The sequence below is a fragment of the Nerophis lumbriciformis genome, linkage group LG21, assembly GCF_033978685.3.
Source record: "Nerophis lumbriciformis linkage group LG21, RoL_Nlum_v2.1, whole genome shotgun sequence".
NCBI classification, from domain to species: Eukaryota; Metazoa; Chordata; class Actinopteri; order Syngnathiformes; family Syngnathidae; genus Nerophis; species Nerophis lumbriciformis.
In genome coordinates this window covers 8492501-8510000 of record NC_084568.2, presented here as the reverse complement: position 1 = coordinate 8510000, position 17500 = coordinate 8492501, and the positions used below count along the sequence as shown (strand labels likewise).

General features: G+C 34.2%; 1 protein-coding gene across 3 annotated transcripts in view; it reads right to left on the bottom strand.

Moving 5' to 3' along the window:
• LOC133621196 (ephrin type-A receptor 7-like) overlaps nt 1-17500 on the bottom strand; it is a 744518-nt gene that overhangs the window by 172427 nt on the left and 554591 nt on the right. For all 3 annotated transcript variants that reach the window (XR_009817616.1, XM_061983155.2, XM_061983156.2), the window contains exon 6: nt 1548-1672. Coding sequence is in view for 2 of the 3 variants with exons in the window: in XM_061983155.2 (XP_061839139.1) it covers nt 1548-1672 (125 nt within the window). In the remaining variant the exon portion in view is untranslated. The remainder of the gene's footprint in view (nt 1-1547; nt 1673-17500) is intronic.

Sequence of the window (17500 nt, the reverse complement as noted above, 5' to 3'; positions counted from 1 at the left end):
TTTACCATTTGTTTTGTTTCTAGGACAAAACACAATAAATACACCCTGTGTTGTTATCTTTGCAAATACACACAGGGGACCCTAATTGGTTTCGATGGTGAGAAGAGGTGCCAAGAATTAGACGAAAGGGAGAACGGATGAGAATGGAATAGTTGTTTTTGAGAGAGTATGTGTTATCTACCATTTTTTTTCTATTTAAAAGCATGACTTGTTAAAATTTTGTTTTTTTGCGGGTATATTTCTCGTTAAATGATTACTTTTTTATGTTAAATTATTACTTTTTAATGCAAAATGTTGACATTTGTCACTCCCCTATCCCTTGTGGAAGGGGAGACATACAGATCCGGTGGCCATCGATGGGGTGCTGGCTGTCCGGGGTCGGGACCCGGGGTGGACCGCTCGCCTGTATATCGGTTGGGAACATCTCTGCGCTGCTGACCCGTCTCCGCTCGGGATGGTTTCCTGCTGACCCCACTGTGGACTGGACTCTTACTGTTATGCTGGATCCACTATGGACTGTACTCTCACAATATTATGTTAGACCCACTCGACATCCATTGCATTCGGTCTCCCTAGAGGGGGGGGGTTACCCACATATGCGGTCCTCTCCAAGGTTTCTCATAGTCATTCACATCGACGTCCCACTGGGGTGAGTTTTTCCTTGCCCTTATGTGGGCTCTGTACCGAGGATGTCGTTGTGGCTTGTGCAGCCCTTTGAGACACTTGTGATTTAGGGCTATATAAATAAACATTGATTGATTGATTGATTGAATTCTGACTCGCATCACAATATTGCCAATTTTTTTTGTTGTTCTTGTAAAATAGTGACATGTATGTCTCTTGTCATAAATCCGCCAAGTAAAATTCCAAATATTTTTGTAATATTGACAAAATGTTTAAGTTTTCTCATAAAAATTGTGACTTTTGTTGCCTTAAATTGCAACTCTTTTCATAAAATTGCCAAAATTGTAAGCTCTTCTTGTAAAATTGCAACTCTTATTGAGTACAATTCCAACTTTTGTCATAATATTGTGCAAATGTTCAGTTTTTTCTTGTAAAATTTTGACTTGCGTTGAGTAAAATTACGACTTTTATTATACTACTGCTAAGTTTTTCTTGTGAAACTGACCTTTTTCTTGTGAAATTCCCCCCCAAAAATTTTTCAACAAGCTTTTTTATATTTGCATAGTATGTATATACACTATATTGCCAAAAGTATTTGGCCACCCGCCCAAATGATGAGGTGTATAAATCAATCACATAGGCATGGAGACTGTTTCTACAAACATTTGTGAAAAAATGGGCCGCTCTCATGAGCTCAGTGATTTCTAGAGCAGTGGAGACGCGTTCTTTAATTTAAAAGCATGACATGTTAAAATTTAGTTTTTTTGCGGGTCTCAAAACGGAACGATGTCATTTTAATTCATTTCAACATTTTCTGTCGGGGGGATGCTTGTACCGCAAACTTGAAGGAACTCGCAGAGAGACGGCTCTTATCTCAAAACACCTTTAAGTGGAGGTACCTCCGTGCAAACAATTAGACTTACCTTTTCATAGTACTTGACTTCATATTCCGTCCTGCTGCTGTTTGGCGACGAAGGCTGCCTCCACACCAGCGTGATGCTCTTCTCCTCAATCTTCTCGGCTCGGAGTTGACTGACCAGAGATGACGCTAAGAAAGGCGGGACAAAAAAAAAAAAAGTCATGTTTCATGTGTGGCGTCCTGTGCATAAAATTCATTTAATAGCTTTGTGCTCGCCAAGGACATTGGAAGCACTTACTCTGCTGCAGTTAAAAACATGACAGTGTAACAAATGTATCTTTTTTTTCTTTCTTTGAAAAACAGTCATTGATTTATTCAGCATGCAGTTCTGGACTAGAAAGAAAAATAGGGTTTTGTGTTTAAGGACAGATGGGAGCCAATAATCCACTCGAAAGGAAGAAAAAGTGAGCAGGACAGAAATAATGGATTAGTTATTCAAGAGACTGTGTGTGTGTGTGTGTACGTTTTTGTATTTCTACCCTTCTTGATACATCAACGAGGAAAAGTACCTTCCACATGAGGACCGGTGAACAAGTTAGGACCGAAATCATGGTCCCAATACGGAAAACCATTGCATCTAATAGAGAGCCAAATACTAGAGTCCGTGAACATTGCTCCAAAGTCAGGATTTTTGGTTTATTTAATGTGCATGCAAAAGTAAACATTGACAGGTGCATAAGCCATACTTGCCAACCTTGAGACCTCCGATTTCGGGAGGTGGGGGGAGGGGGGAGGGGGTGGTCGGGGTGGGACGGGGGCGTGGTTGGGGGTGTGGCTAAAAGGGGAGGAGTATATTTACAGCTAGAATTCACCAAGTCAAGTATTTCATATATATATACAGTATATATATATATATATATATATATATGTCTTAATAAGGTTATCCAAAAAATAGTGCTCGATACCGTAGTAGAGCGCAATATATGTATGTGTGGGAAAAAAATCACAAGACTATTTCATCTCTACAGGCCTGTTTCATGAGGGGGGGTACCCTCAATCGTCAGGAGATTTTAATGGGAGCATTCGCAAAGCCAATCACCACGCCCCTAGGCCAGCCTGTACCCAACCCACTCTGTGCCCTATATAAACCATGGTATGCGAATGCTCCCATTAAAATCTCCTGACGATTGAGGGTACCCCCCCTCATGAAACAGGCCTGTAGAGATGAAATAGTCTTGTGATTTTTTTCCCACACATACATATATATATATATATATATATATATATATATATATATATATATATATATATATATATATATATATATATATATATATATATATACACATAAGAAATACTTGACGTTCAGTGAATTCTAGCTATATATATATATATATATATATATGGATATATAAAATCTCCTGATGATTGAGGGAACCCCCTCATGAAACAGGCCTGTAGAGATGAAGTAGTCTTGTGATTTTTTTTTCCACACATACATATATTGCGCTCTACTACGGTATTGAGCACTATTTTTTGGATAACCTTATTAAGACATATATGGATATATATATATATATATATACACGTGTGTGTGTATATATATATATATATATATATATATATATATATATATATATATATATATATATATAAAATAAATACTTGAATTGCAGTGTTCATTTATTTACACATCTACTCATTGTTGAGTTAAGGGTTGAATTGTCCATCCTTGTTCTATTCTCTGTCACTATTTTTCTAACCATGCTGAAAACCCTCTCTGATGATGCATTGATGTGTGGCACGCACAAAAGTGCTTTCATCAAATGCACTAGATGGCAGTATTGTCCTGATTAAGAGTGTCACAACATTGCTGTTTACGGCAGACAAACTGCTTTACGGTAGACAAAAACGTGACTGCTGTTGTTGTGTGTTGTTGCCGCGCTGGGAGGACGTTAATGAAACTGCCTAACAATAAACCCACATAAGAAACCAAGAACTCGTCCTCGATCATTCTACAGTTATAACATGATTGGGCAGGTATGCTGTTTATATTGTGGGTTAGCGGACTCAAGTCCTCATGGACCTGAGTCCGCCTGAATTTCGGGAGATTTTCGGGAGAAAATTTGTCCCGGGAGGTTTTTGGGAGAGGCGCTGAATTTCGGGAGTCTCCCGGAAAATCCGGGAGGGTTGGCAAGTATGGCATAAGCAGCAATATATGATCAAACAAAACGGCAGTTAAAGAAGGACTTCCCTATTCAACCCCCAAAAAAAACCCGCCAGGTGAACGGCTGATTTTACGACTTCCCGTGCTGACGTAAGACAACCCGCGTCCCATATGTGACCATAGGATGAACAAATACGCTACGGTACTAAGACTATAGTGGCTATTAACAGTTAGCTTCTACAGCTGGGTTGCCCAAAGTGCGGTCTGTGGTCCGTGACTCGTTTGTCATCGGCCTTAAGCACATTACAAAAAAACAAAAAAAATAGAGATCTCATTTGCACCCCTGGTGGTGAAATCTATCAAAATTAGGGTGGTCCCAAAAAGGAGGGACTTTTTCAAATTGACTGTGTGTCGGTTTTAAAAGTGCTCCCCCTCTGGGCAACATATGAAATAACAAGTGTTTGTAAAAATTTGAAGTGCTCCCCCTGTGGCCAACATATTTAATAACAAGTGTGTGTAAGCAATTGAAATGCGCCCCCTTTGGGGAAAAATTGTCAAAACAATTAAATAAATATGTATATAGAGGCATACTGTAATAACTTGGAGTAAATAAAGATTAAAAACCAATTACAAACAAAAAATTGGGAAAAAAAAAACAAAAAAACGTATTTTTCGGAGTATAAGTCGCACCGGAGTATAAGTCGCACCTGCCCAAAATGCATAATAAAAAAGAAAAAAAACATATATAAGTCGCACTGGAGCCCGGCCAAACTATGAAAAAAACTGCGACTTATAGTCCGAAAAATACGGTAACTAAAAGCAGTCTTTTTCTCAGAATGTGTCGACTTTTTTCTTATAAAATTGGGAACAATTTCTCATATTATTTCTGTTTCTGTAATATTGCAATATTTTCTCATAAAATTATTACTTTATGTTAAACTAAATGGTGACATTTTTCATATACAATTCGGACTTGTATCACAATATTGCCATTTTTTTGGTTGTTCTTGCGAAATAGTGACATTTATTACTTTTGTCATAATTTTGCCAAGTAAAATTCCAATTATTATTTTAATATTGCCTAAATGTTTAAGTTTTCTCATTAAAATTGTGACTTTTGTCGCGTAAAATTACGACTCTCTTCATAAAATTGCCAAAATTGTAAGCTTTTCTTGTAAAATTGCGACTCTTATTGAGTACAATTCCCACTTTTGTCATAATAATGTGGACATTTTCAGTTTTTCTTGAACATTTTTTGACTTGCGTTGAGTAATTACGACTTTTATTATAAAACTGCCAAAATTGTAAGTTTTTTTTTGTAAAACTGACCTTTTTCTTGTGAAATTGTGACCTTTTTCTTGTGAAATTCCAACTCACAACAAGCTTTTTTGTATTTGCATAGTATGTATATACACTATATTGCCAAAAGTATTTGGCCACCCGTCCAAATGATCAGAATCAGGGGTCCTAATCACTTGGCCCGGTGTATAAAATCAAGCACTTAGGCATGGAGACTGTTTCTCCAAACATTTGTGAAAGAATGGGCCGCTCTCAGGACCTCAGTGATTTCTAGAGCAGTGGAGTGATGAATCACGCTTTTCCATCCGGCAATCTGATGGACGAGTCTGGGTTTGGATGTTGCCAGGAGAACGCTACATTTCGGACTGCATTCTGCCGAGTGTGAAATTTGGTGGAGGAGGAATTATGGTGTGGGGTTGTTTTTCAGGAAATGGGCTTGGCCACTTAGTTCCAGTGAAAGCAACTTTGATTGCTCCAGGATACCAAAACATTTTGGACAATTCCACACTCCCAACAGTTTGGAGCTGGCCCCTTCCTCTTCCAACATGACTGTGCACCAGTGCACAAAGCAAGGTCCATAAAGACATGGATGACAGAGTCTGGTGTGGATGAACTTGACTGGCCTGCACAGAGTCCTGACCTGAACCCAATAGAACACATTTGGGATGAATTAGAACGGAGACTGAGAGCCAGGCCTTTTGGAAGAATGGTGGAAAATTCCTATATACACACTCCGCAACCTTGTGGACAGCCTTCCCAGAAGAGTTGAAGCTGTAATAGCTGCAAAAAGTGGACAGACATCATATCGAACCCTATGGGTTAGGAATGGTATGGCACTTCAAGTTCATATGTGAGTCAAGGCAGGTGGCCAAATACTATAATGTATCATTAATGTTGTAAATACAAATCTTTATATATCTAGAAAGAGGTAGGCCTTTTTTTCAGAGGTCTCAAGAAGGTAATATATACAAGAATATGTGTGTGTGTGTGTGTGTGTGTGTGATCAATGCAGATATGGATTGACTGACAAGTCCACATCGACATCAGACTAAAGGATGGGGACTCTCCCAATTTTTCCCCCTCCGAGTGTCTCAATTGAAGTGACATTTTTTTTTTGGAATTTATCCAGACAGATTACTCATCTCTTATTGATTCCTAATTACATAAGACGAGCCAGTGTTTATCAAATTTAGAATGCCGGGAGTAAAAGGCACTGACGTGGATTTAATTTGAAATTAGTTTTTCCTTTCAACCTGGCAACACGAGTAGTGTAATATTACGGCGTATGAGAACAGTTCTACCCACTCAAGGGCTAATTAGGCCCCGTTTAATGAAGTGGCAACATGCACTGTCACTCACATGACTATTATTAATAAAGAGGCGGGGTTGCTTTGTCAGGACGTCTTTATGCTTTATTGTTTTGTTTTTTCCTAGTACATAATCATAGTCATTACTGCTTTTGAAACGCCACAAATAGTCATAAACTAATGTCGGTAACACTTTAGTAAGGGGAAAACATATTCACCATTAATTAGTTGCAAATTAGTAACGTATTGGCTCTTAATTAGTCATTAAGTACTTATTAATGCCTTATTCTGCATGGCCTTATTATACAACCAGTAAGGCATTAACTAAGAGTCTTCCCTCAAAAACGTCAGAATTATTGCTTATTAATAACCCTAACCCTTATATGTTCCCCTAGTGCAGGGGTCGGCAACCCAAACCGTTGGAAGAGCCATATTGGACCAAAAATACAAAAAACAAATCTTTCTGAACCTGCAAAAATAGAAAAGCCTTATATAAGTGTTATAATGAAGACAACACATGATGTAAGTGTCTATATTAGCTATAATAGCCTATCAAAATGACTTTAAAAGTCTTATATAAGTGTTATAATGAAGACAACACATGGTGTAAGTGTCTATATTAGCTATAATATCCTATCAAAATGACTTTAAAAGTCTTATATAAGTGTTATAATGAAGACAACACATGATGTAAGTGTCTATATTAGCTATAATATCCTATCAAAATGACTTTAAAAGTCTTATATAAGTGTTTTAATGAAGACAACACATGATGTAAGTGTCTATATTAGCTATAATATCCTATCAAAATGACTTTAAAAGTCTTATATAAGTGTTATAATGAAGACAACACATGATGTAAGTGTCTATATTAGCTATAATAGCCTATCAAAATGACTTTAAAAGTCTTATATATGTGTTATAATGAAGACAACACATGGTGTAAGTGTCTATATTAGCTAGATTAGCCTACTTTTAAAATGACTTTAAAGGTCTTATATAAGTGTTATAATGAACACATGGTGCAAGTGTCTATATTAGCTATATTAGCCTACTATCAGAATGACTTTAGCAGTCTTATATAAGTGTTATAATGAAGGCAACATATGATGCAAGTGTCTATATTAGCTATAGTAGCCTATCAAAATGACTTTAAAAGTCTTATATAAGTGTTATAATGAAGGCAACACATGATGTAAGTGTCTATATTAGCTATAATATCCTATCAAAATGACTTTAAAAGTCTTATATAAGTGTTATAATGAAGACAACACGTGATGTAAGTGTCTATATTAGCTATAATAGCCTATCAAAATGACTTTAAAAGTCTTATATGAGTGTTATAATGAAGACAACACATGGTGTAAGTGTCTATATTAGCTATATTAGCCTACTATCAGAATGACTTTAGCAGTCTTATATAAGTGTCATAATGAAGGCAACATATGATGCAAGTGTCTATATTAGCTATAATAGCCTTTCAAAATGACTTTAAAAGTCTTATATAAGTGTTATAATGAAGGCAACATATGATGCAAGTGTCTATATTAGCTATAATAGCCTTTCAAAATGACTTTAAAAGTCTTATATAAGTGTTATAATGAAGACAACACATGGTGTAAGTGTCTATATTAGCTATAATATCCTATCAAAATGACTTTAAAAGTCTTATATAAGTGTTAATGAAGACAACACATGATGTAAGTGTCTATATTAGCTATAATATCCTATCAAAATGACTTTAAACATCTTATATAAGTGTTATAATGAAGACAAGACATGGTGTAAGTGTCTATATTAGCTAGATTAGCCTACTTTTAAAATGACTTTAAAGGTCTTATATAAGTGTTATAATGAACACATGGTGCAAGTGTCTATATTAGCTATATTAGCCTACTATCAGAATGACTTTAGCAGTCTTATATAAGTGTTATAATGAAGGCAACATATGATGCAAGTGTCTATATTAGCTATAGTAGCCTATCAAAATGACTTTAAAAGTCTTATATAAGTGTTATAATGAAGACAACACATGGTGTAAGTGTCTATATTAGCTATAATATCCTATCAAAATGACTTTAAAAGTCTTATATACGTGTTAATGAAGACAACACATGATGTAAGTGTCTATATTAGCTATAATATCCTATCAAAATGACTTTAAACATCTTATATAAGTGTTATAATGAAGACAACACGTGATGTAAGTGTCTACATTAGCTATAATAGCCTATCAAAATGACTTTAAAAGTATTATATAAGTGTTATAATGAAGACAACACATGATGTAAGTGTCTATATTAGCTATAATATTCTATCAAAATGACTTTAAAAGTCTTATATAAGTGTTATAATGAAGACAACACATGGTGTAAGTGTCTATATTAGCTAGATTAGCCTACTATCAAAATGACTTTAAAGGTCTTATATAAGTGTTATAATGAACACATGGTGTAAGTGTCTATATTAGCCTACTATCAGAATGACTTTAGCAGCTGACTTTAAATGTCTTATATAAGTGTTATAATGAAGGCAACACATGATGCAAGTGTCTATATTAGCTATAATAGCCTATCAAAATGACTTTAAAAGTCTGATATAAGTGTTATAATGAAGACAACACATGGTGTAAGTGTCTATATTAGCTATAATATCCTATCAAAATGACTTTAAAAGTCTTATATAAGTGTTTTAATGAAGACAACACATGATGTAAGTGTCTATATTAGCTATAATATCCTATCAAAATGACTTTAAAAGTCTTATATAAGTGTTATAATGAAGACAACACATGATGTAAGTGTCTATATTAGCTATAATAGCCTATCAAAATGACTTTAAAAGTCTTATATATGTGTTATAATGAAGACAACACATGGTGTAAGTGTCTATATTAGCTAGATTAGCCTACTTTTAAAATGACTTTAAAGGTCTTATATAAGTGTTATAATGAACACATGGTGCAAGTGTCTATATTAGCTATATTAGCCTACTATCAGAATGACTTTAGCAGTCTTATATAAGTGTTATAATGAAGGCAACATATGATGCAAGTGTCTATATTAGCTATAGTAGCCTATCAAAATGACTTTAAAAGTCTTATATAAGTGTTATAATGAAGACAACACGTGATGTAAGTGTCTATATTAGCTATAATAGCCTATCAAAATGACTTTAAAAGTCTTATATGAGTGTTATAATGAAGACAACACATGGTGTAAGTGTCTATATTAGCTATATTAGCCTACTATCAGAATGACTTTAGCAGTCTTATATAAGTGTTATAATGAAGGCAACATATGATGCAAGTGTCTATATTAGCTATAATAGCCTTTCAAAATGACTTTAAAAGTCTTATATAAGTGTTATAATGAAGGCAACATATGATGCAAGTGTCTATATTAGCTATAATAGCCTTTCAAAATGACTTTAAAAGTCTTATATAAGTGTTATAATGAAGACAACACATGGTGTAAGTGTCTATATTAGCTATAATATCCTATCAAAATGACTTTAAAAGTCTTATATAAGTGTTAATGAAGACAACACATGATGTAAGTGTCTATATTAGCTATAATATCCTATCAAAATGACTTTAAACATCTTATATAAGTGTTATAATGAAGACAAGACATGGTGTAAGTGTCTATATTAGCTAGATTAGCCTACTTTTAAAATGACTTTAAAGGTCTTATATAAGTGTTATAATGAACACATGGTGCAAGTGTCTATATTAGCTATATTAGCCTACTATCAGAATGACTTTAGCAGTCTTATATAAGTGTTATAATGAAGGCAACATATGATGCAAGTGTCTATATTAGCTATAGTAGCCTATCAAAATGACTTTAAAAGTCTTATATAAGTGTTATAATGAAGACAACACATGGTGTAAGTGTCTATATTAGCTATAATATCCTATCAAAATGACTTTAAAAGTCTTATATACGTGTTAATGAAGACAACACATGATGTAAGTGTCTATATTAGCTATAATATCCTATCAAAATGACTTTAAACATCTTATATAAGTGTTATAATGAAGACAACACGTGATGTAAGTGTCTACATTAGCTATAATAGCCTATCAAAATGACTTTAAAAGTATTATATAAGTGTTATAATGAAGACAACACATGATGTAAGTGTCTATATTAGCTATAATATTCTATCAAAATGACTTTAAAAGTCTTATATAAGTGTTATAATGAAGACAACACATGGTGTAAGTGTCTATATTAGCTAGATTAGCCTACTATCAAAATGACTTTAAAGGTCTTATATAAGTGTTATAATGAACACATGGTGTAAGTGTCTATATTAGCCTACTATCAGAATGACTTTAGCAGCTGACTTTAAATGTCTTATATAAGTGTTATAATGAAGGCAACACATGATGCAAGTGTCTATATTAGCTATAATAGCCTATCAAAATGACTTTAAAAGTCTGATATAAGTGTTATAATGAAGACAACACATGGTGTAAGTGTCTATATTAGCTAGATTAGCCTACTAACAAAATGACTTTAAAGGTCTTATATAAGTGTTATAATGAACACATGGTGTACGTGTCTACATTAGCTATATTAGCCTACTATCAGAATGACTTTAGCAGTCTTATATAAGTGTTATAATGAAGGCAACACATGATGTAAGTGTCTATATTAGCTATAATAGCCTATCAAAATGACTTTAAAAGTCTTATATAAGTGTTATAATGAAGACAACACATGGTGTAAGTGTCTATATTAGCTATAATATCCTATCAAAATGACTTTAAAAGTCTTATATAAGTGTTAATGAAGACAACACATGATGTAAGTGTCTATATTAGCTATAATATCCTATCAAAATGACTTTAAACATCTTATATAAGTGTTATAATGAAGACAACACATGGTGTAAGTGTCTATATTAGCTAGATTAGCCTACTTTTAAAATGACTTTAAAGGTCTTGTATAAGTGTTATAATGAACACATGGTGTAAGTGTCTATATTAGCTATATTAGCCTACTATCAGAATGACTTTAGCAGTCTTATATAAGTGTTATAATGAAGGCAACATATGATGCAAGTGTCTATATTAGCTATAGTAGCCTATCAAAATGACTTTAAAAGTCTTATATAAGTGTTATAATGAAGACAACACATGGTGTAAGTGTCTATATTAGCTATAATATCCTATCAAAATGACTTTAAAAGTCTTATATAAGTGTTAATGAAGACAACACATGATGTAAGTGTCTATATTAGCTATAATATCCTATCAAAATGACTTTAAACATTTTATATAAGTGTTATAATGAAGACAACACGTGATGTAAGTGTCTACATTAGCTATAATAGCCTATCAAAATGACTTTAAGTCTTATATAAGAGTTATAATGAAGACAACACATGATGTAAGTGTCTATATTAGCTATAATATCCTATCAAAATGACTTTAAAAGTCTTATATAAGTGTTATAATGAAGACAACACGTGATGTAAGTGTCTATATTAGCTATAATAGCCTATCAAAATGACTTTAAAAGTCTTATATGAGTGTTATAATGAAGACAACACATGGTGTAAGTGTCTATATTAGCTAGATTAGCCTACTTTTAAAATGACTTTAAAGGTCTTATATAAGTGTTATAATGAACACATGGTGTACGCGTCTACTTTAGCTATATTAGCCTACTATCAAAATGACTTTAACAGTCTTATATAAGTGTTATAATGAAGGCAACACATGATGTAAGTGTCTATATTAGCTATAATAGCCTATCAAAATGACTTTAACAGTCTTATATAAGTGTTATAATGAAGGCAACACATGATGTAAGTGTCTATATTAGCTATAATATCCTATCAAAATGACTTTAAAAGTCTTATATACGTGTTATAATGAAGACAACACATGATGTAAGTGTCTATATTAGCTATAATAGCCTATCAAAATGACTTTAAAAGTCTTATATAAGTGTTATAATGAAGACAACACATGGTGTAAGTGTTTATATTAGCTAGATTAGCCTACTTTTAAAATGACTTTAAAGGTCTTATATAAGCGTTATAATGAACACATGGTGTACGTGTCTACATTAGCTATATTAGCCTACTATCAAAATGACTTTAACAGTCCTATATAAGTGTTATAATGAAGGCAACGCATGATGTAAGTGTCTATATTAGCTATAATAGCCTATCAAAATGACTTTAAAAGTCTTATATAAGTGTTATAATGAACACATGGTGTAAGTGTCTATATTACCCTACTATCAGAATGACTTTAGCAGTCTTATGTAAGTGTTATAATGAAGGCAACATATGATGCAAGTGTCTATATTAGCTATAATAGCCTATCAAAATGACTTTGAAAGTCTTACATAAGTGTTATAATGAAGACAACACATGGTGTAAGAGTCTATATTAGCCTACTATCAAAATGACTTTAAAGGTCTTATATAAGTGTTATAATGAACACATGGTGTAAGTGTCTATATTAGCCTACTATCAGAATGACTTTAAAAGTCTTATATAAGTGTTATAATGAAGGCAACATATGATGCAAGTGTCTATATTAGCTATAATAGCCTATCAAAATGACTTTAAAAGTCTTATATAAGTGTTATAATGAACACATGGTGTAAGTGTCTATATTAGCTATATTAGTCTTATATAAGTGTTATAATGAAAGCAACATATGATGCAAGTGTCTATATTAGCTATATTAGCCTACTATCAAACAAAATGAGGCATAAGGATGCAATATGTACATACAGCTAGCCTAAATAGCATGTGAGCATTGATTAGCTTGCAGTCATGCACTGACCAAATATGCCTGATTAGCGCTCCAACAAGTCAATGACATCAACAAAGCTCACCTTTGTGCATTCACGCACAGTATAAAACATTTAGTGGACAAAATGAGACAAAGAAGGAGTGGGAGATTCTACATGAAAACAAACTGTTGCGTCACAGTCCACACTATGGTGAGTTCAAGGACCGCCGAAATTAGTAGGACAAAACGATGTTCACCAAATACTGTCATCAGTGAAACATACACACACACATATTAAACAGTGGAATTTATAACAATTGGGAAGGTTTGTGTCATGTTTGTCCTCAACCCCAAAAAAAGAAAATTCCCCCATCTTTTTCCATTTTCAACCTTTTTTAAAAAAGCTCCAGGGAGCCACGAGGGTGTCGCTAAAGAGCCGCAGGTTGCTGACCCCCGCCCTAGTGTCCATCCATCCATCCATCCATTTTCTACCGCTTATTCCCTTCGGGGTCGCTGGAGCCTATCTCAGCTACAATCGGGCGGAAGGCGGGGTACACCCTGGACAAGTCGCCACCTCATCGCAGGGCCAACACAGATAGACAGACAACATTCACACACTAGGGCCAATTTAGTGTTGCCAATCAACTTATCCCCAGGTGCATGTCTTTGGAGGTGGGAGGAAGCCGGAGTACCCGGAGGGAACCCACGCAGTCACGGGGAGAACATGCAAACTTCACACAGAAAGATCCCGAGGCCGGGATTGAACTCACGACTACTCAGGACCTTCGTATTGTGAGGCAGACGCACTAACCCCTCTTCCACCGTGCTGCCCATTTTGAATCTTGAAATGTTCACTATTTTATTTAAGGACTAAATTACAATAATAAACACATGTTTCATGTACACTAAGATGTTTCTTCAAATAAAGCTAATAATGCCATTTTTTTGTGGTAACCTTTTTTTTTTAGAAAGTATCAAAATACATTTTGGTACCGGCACCGGTCCAAAAATATTGCTATTGGGACAACCATTTATATATACTGTATATATATATATATATATATATATATATATATATATATATATATATATATATATATATATATATATATATATATATATATATATATATACATACATATATATATATATATATATATATATATATATATATATATATATATATATATATATATATATACTGCATATGTATATATATATATATATATATATATATATATATATATACACTGTATATATGTATATATATATATATATATATTTATATATATGTGTGTGTGTATATATATATATATACATACATGTATGTATGTATGTATGTATATATATATATATATATGTACACACGTACGTACATATATATATATATATATATATATATATATATATATACACACATACACGTATGTGCGTATGTACGTATATAGAATAACGTCAAACAGGCTAAATAAAACTAGTAAAAGGATATTAAATGAGATCAAATATACCTACAAATGAGGCATAATGATGCAATATGTACATACAGCTAGCCTAAATAGCATGTTAGCATTGATTAGCTTGCAGTCATGCACTGACCAAATATGTCTGATTAGCACTCCAACAAGTCAATAACCAGCAAAGCGCACCTTTGTACATTCACGCACAGTATAAAAAGTTTGGTGGACAAAATGAGAAGTGGAAGATTTTACATGTAAACAAACCGTCCACACTATAATGAGTTCAAGAAACGCTAAAATTAGTAGGACAAAACGATGTCCACCAAATAGTGTCATCAGTGAACATACACACAAACATGTTAAACGGTAGGTTGTCTAACAATTGGGAAAGTTTGTGTCATGTTTGTCCTCAAACAAAAAAAACTACTAAAACAAAATAAATATTTCTCTCCATCTTTTTCCATTTTCAATCCTTTTTAAAAATAACTCTAAATTAAGTATTTCTTCCTTTGATAAGCAACTAATTAACGGTGCATATGTTCCCCCATACTAAAGTGGTACCCTAATGTTATTTGGCAGTTTTTTTCCTATTGTCCTTTCTGGTGCTGCCATCAGTGACGTTAAAAAGTTAAAACTTCTTTGCAGCTGCCGTCCCTCCTTCCTGCTCATCTTTTTTCTCCTGACCTTTAACCGACATTTCATCTATTTCCTTGATGGCAAGCGCCGCACTTCAATATGTCGGGCCTGTCACTCACAAGGGAGAAAAATATTTCACACGGGCAAAGGGAAATAATCTAACGCTCTATATCTTCCTCCTTGATAAGATGTAGGATAATGGTCCATTAAGGAATCCATTCAATCCGTCTATATTTGTGTCCTCCTATATCTTTTCCTGACATAACATTTTTTACTACTAACGGAAAATTCAGTGTTTTTTTCTAAACGGCGGCAGAAACACTTATTGATGTTTGAAGATGATTGATATGGCTGACAGGAGGCGGAAAAAACACCTTATGATGGTTTGATTCTTTGTCCTGTGCTCCACTGTTTTCAATAAGAGTTTTTTATTTTGAATAATGCACACATGTGCATTTATTAGAACAATTAATTAAAACATTTATTTATTTTTTATTTTCCCTAAAATACGCATTGAGGCTATAAAGTGGGTTATTTTGATGATTTGACTAATCAAACAAACAACAAATTACCGTATTTTTCGGACTATATGTCGCAGTTTTTTTCATAGTTTATGAAAGTTGCATAATGTTTTTTTTTCCTTCTTTATTATGCATTTTCGGCAGGTGCGACTTATACTCCGAAAAATACGGTACTCGATTACTAAACTACTGTATTTTTCGGACTATAAGGCGCACTTAAAATCCTTTCATTATCTCAAAATTCGACAGTGCGCATTATAACCCGGTGCGCCTAATGTACGGAATAATTTTGGTTGTGCTTACCGACCTCAAAGCTATTTCATTTGGTACATGGTGAAATGATAAGCGTGACCAGTAGATGGCAGTCACACATAAGAGATACGTGTAGACTGCAATATGACTCAAGTAAACAACACCAAAATGTTATATGTTCCATTGAAAATATAGAACATTACCCGGTGCGCCTAATGTACGGAATAATTCTGGTTGTGCTTACCGACCTCGAAGCTATTTTATTTGGTACATGGTGAAATGATAAGCGTGGCCAGTAGATGGCAGTCACACATAAGAGATACGTGTAGACTGCAATATGACTCAAGTAAACAACACCAAAATGTTATATGTTCCATTGAAAATATAGAACATTACACACGGCGCTCAAAAATCAATCAAAATGTTTTAGTACGACTTTGGTAAGCTATGACGCCGCACCGCTTGACGGATTGTACTGTGCTTCAACATAGGAGTATTATTATGGTGTGTTTATAAGGTAAGAAATCATCTGGCGTTTTGTTTCACGATTTTATTCAAAGGCAACTTTTCGTACCTTCTGGTACCTGCCGATCTGTATTTGGGATCTGCATAAGTCCTGAAAATGTGCGCGCGTCCGCCTTTGTAGTCGGTGCGAACCCGTAGTCGATAAGCTTCTTCTTTTTCTCTACCTTCTTGTTATGGGACATTCATCCTCCGCTGTTGCCATTTCGAATATAAAGTAGTGTAAAGTTCTTACTTATATCTGTCAGTAAACTCGCCATGAAAGCGCTAAAACATACCGGTGTAGTGAGTTTATATTATTCACCCAAGGAACTTTAGTTATTAGAGAGTTCCGGTCGGACGGTTTTTCCCAGGACATGTGTGCCGTGGTTATCTAATTTCACCTATTTGGGTTAAAAATATTTTTTGAAAACCAGTAATTATAGTCTGCAAATGATGTGTTGTTGAGTGGTCGGTGCTGTCTAGAGCTCGGCAGAGTAACCGTGTAATACTCTTCCATATCAGTAGGTGGCAGCCGGGAGGCAGAGTGCAGGTAAAAAAGGTGTGTAATGCTTAAACCAAAAATAAACAAAAGGTGAGTGCCCCTAAGAAAAGGCATTTAAGCTTAGGGAAGGCTATACAAAACTAAAACTAAACTGGCTACAAAGTAAACAAAAACAGAATGCTGGACGACAGCAAAGACTTACTGTGGAGCAAAGACAATGTACATCCGAACATGACATGACAATCAACAATGTCCCCACAAAGAAGGACAAAAACAACTGAAATATTAATGATAAAAACAACTGAAATAGTCTTGATTGCTAAAACAAAGTAGATGCGGGACATATCGCTCAAAGGAAGACATGAAACTGCTACAGGAAAATACCAAAAAAAGAGAAAAAGCCACCAAAATAGGAGCGCAAGACAAGAACTAAAACACTACAAACAGGAAAACAACATAAAAAAACTCCAAATAAGTCAGGGTGTGATGTGACAGGTGGTGACAGTACACCTACTTTGAGACAAGAGCTATAGTGATGCATGCTTGGTTATGTTTTAAAGTCATATCCAACTCTTTGCTGTCAACTGAGTTTCGTTTTTTAATGAT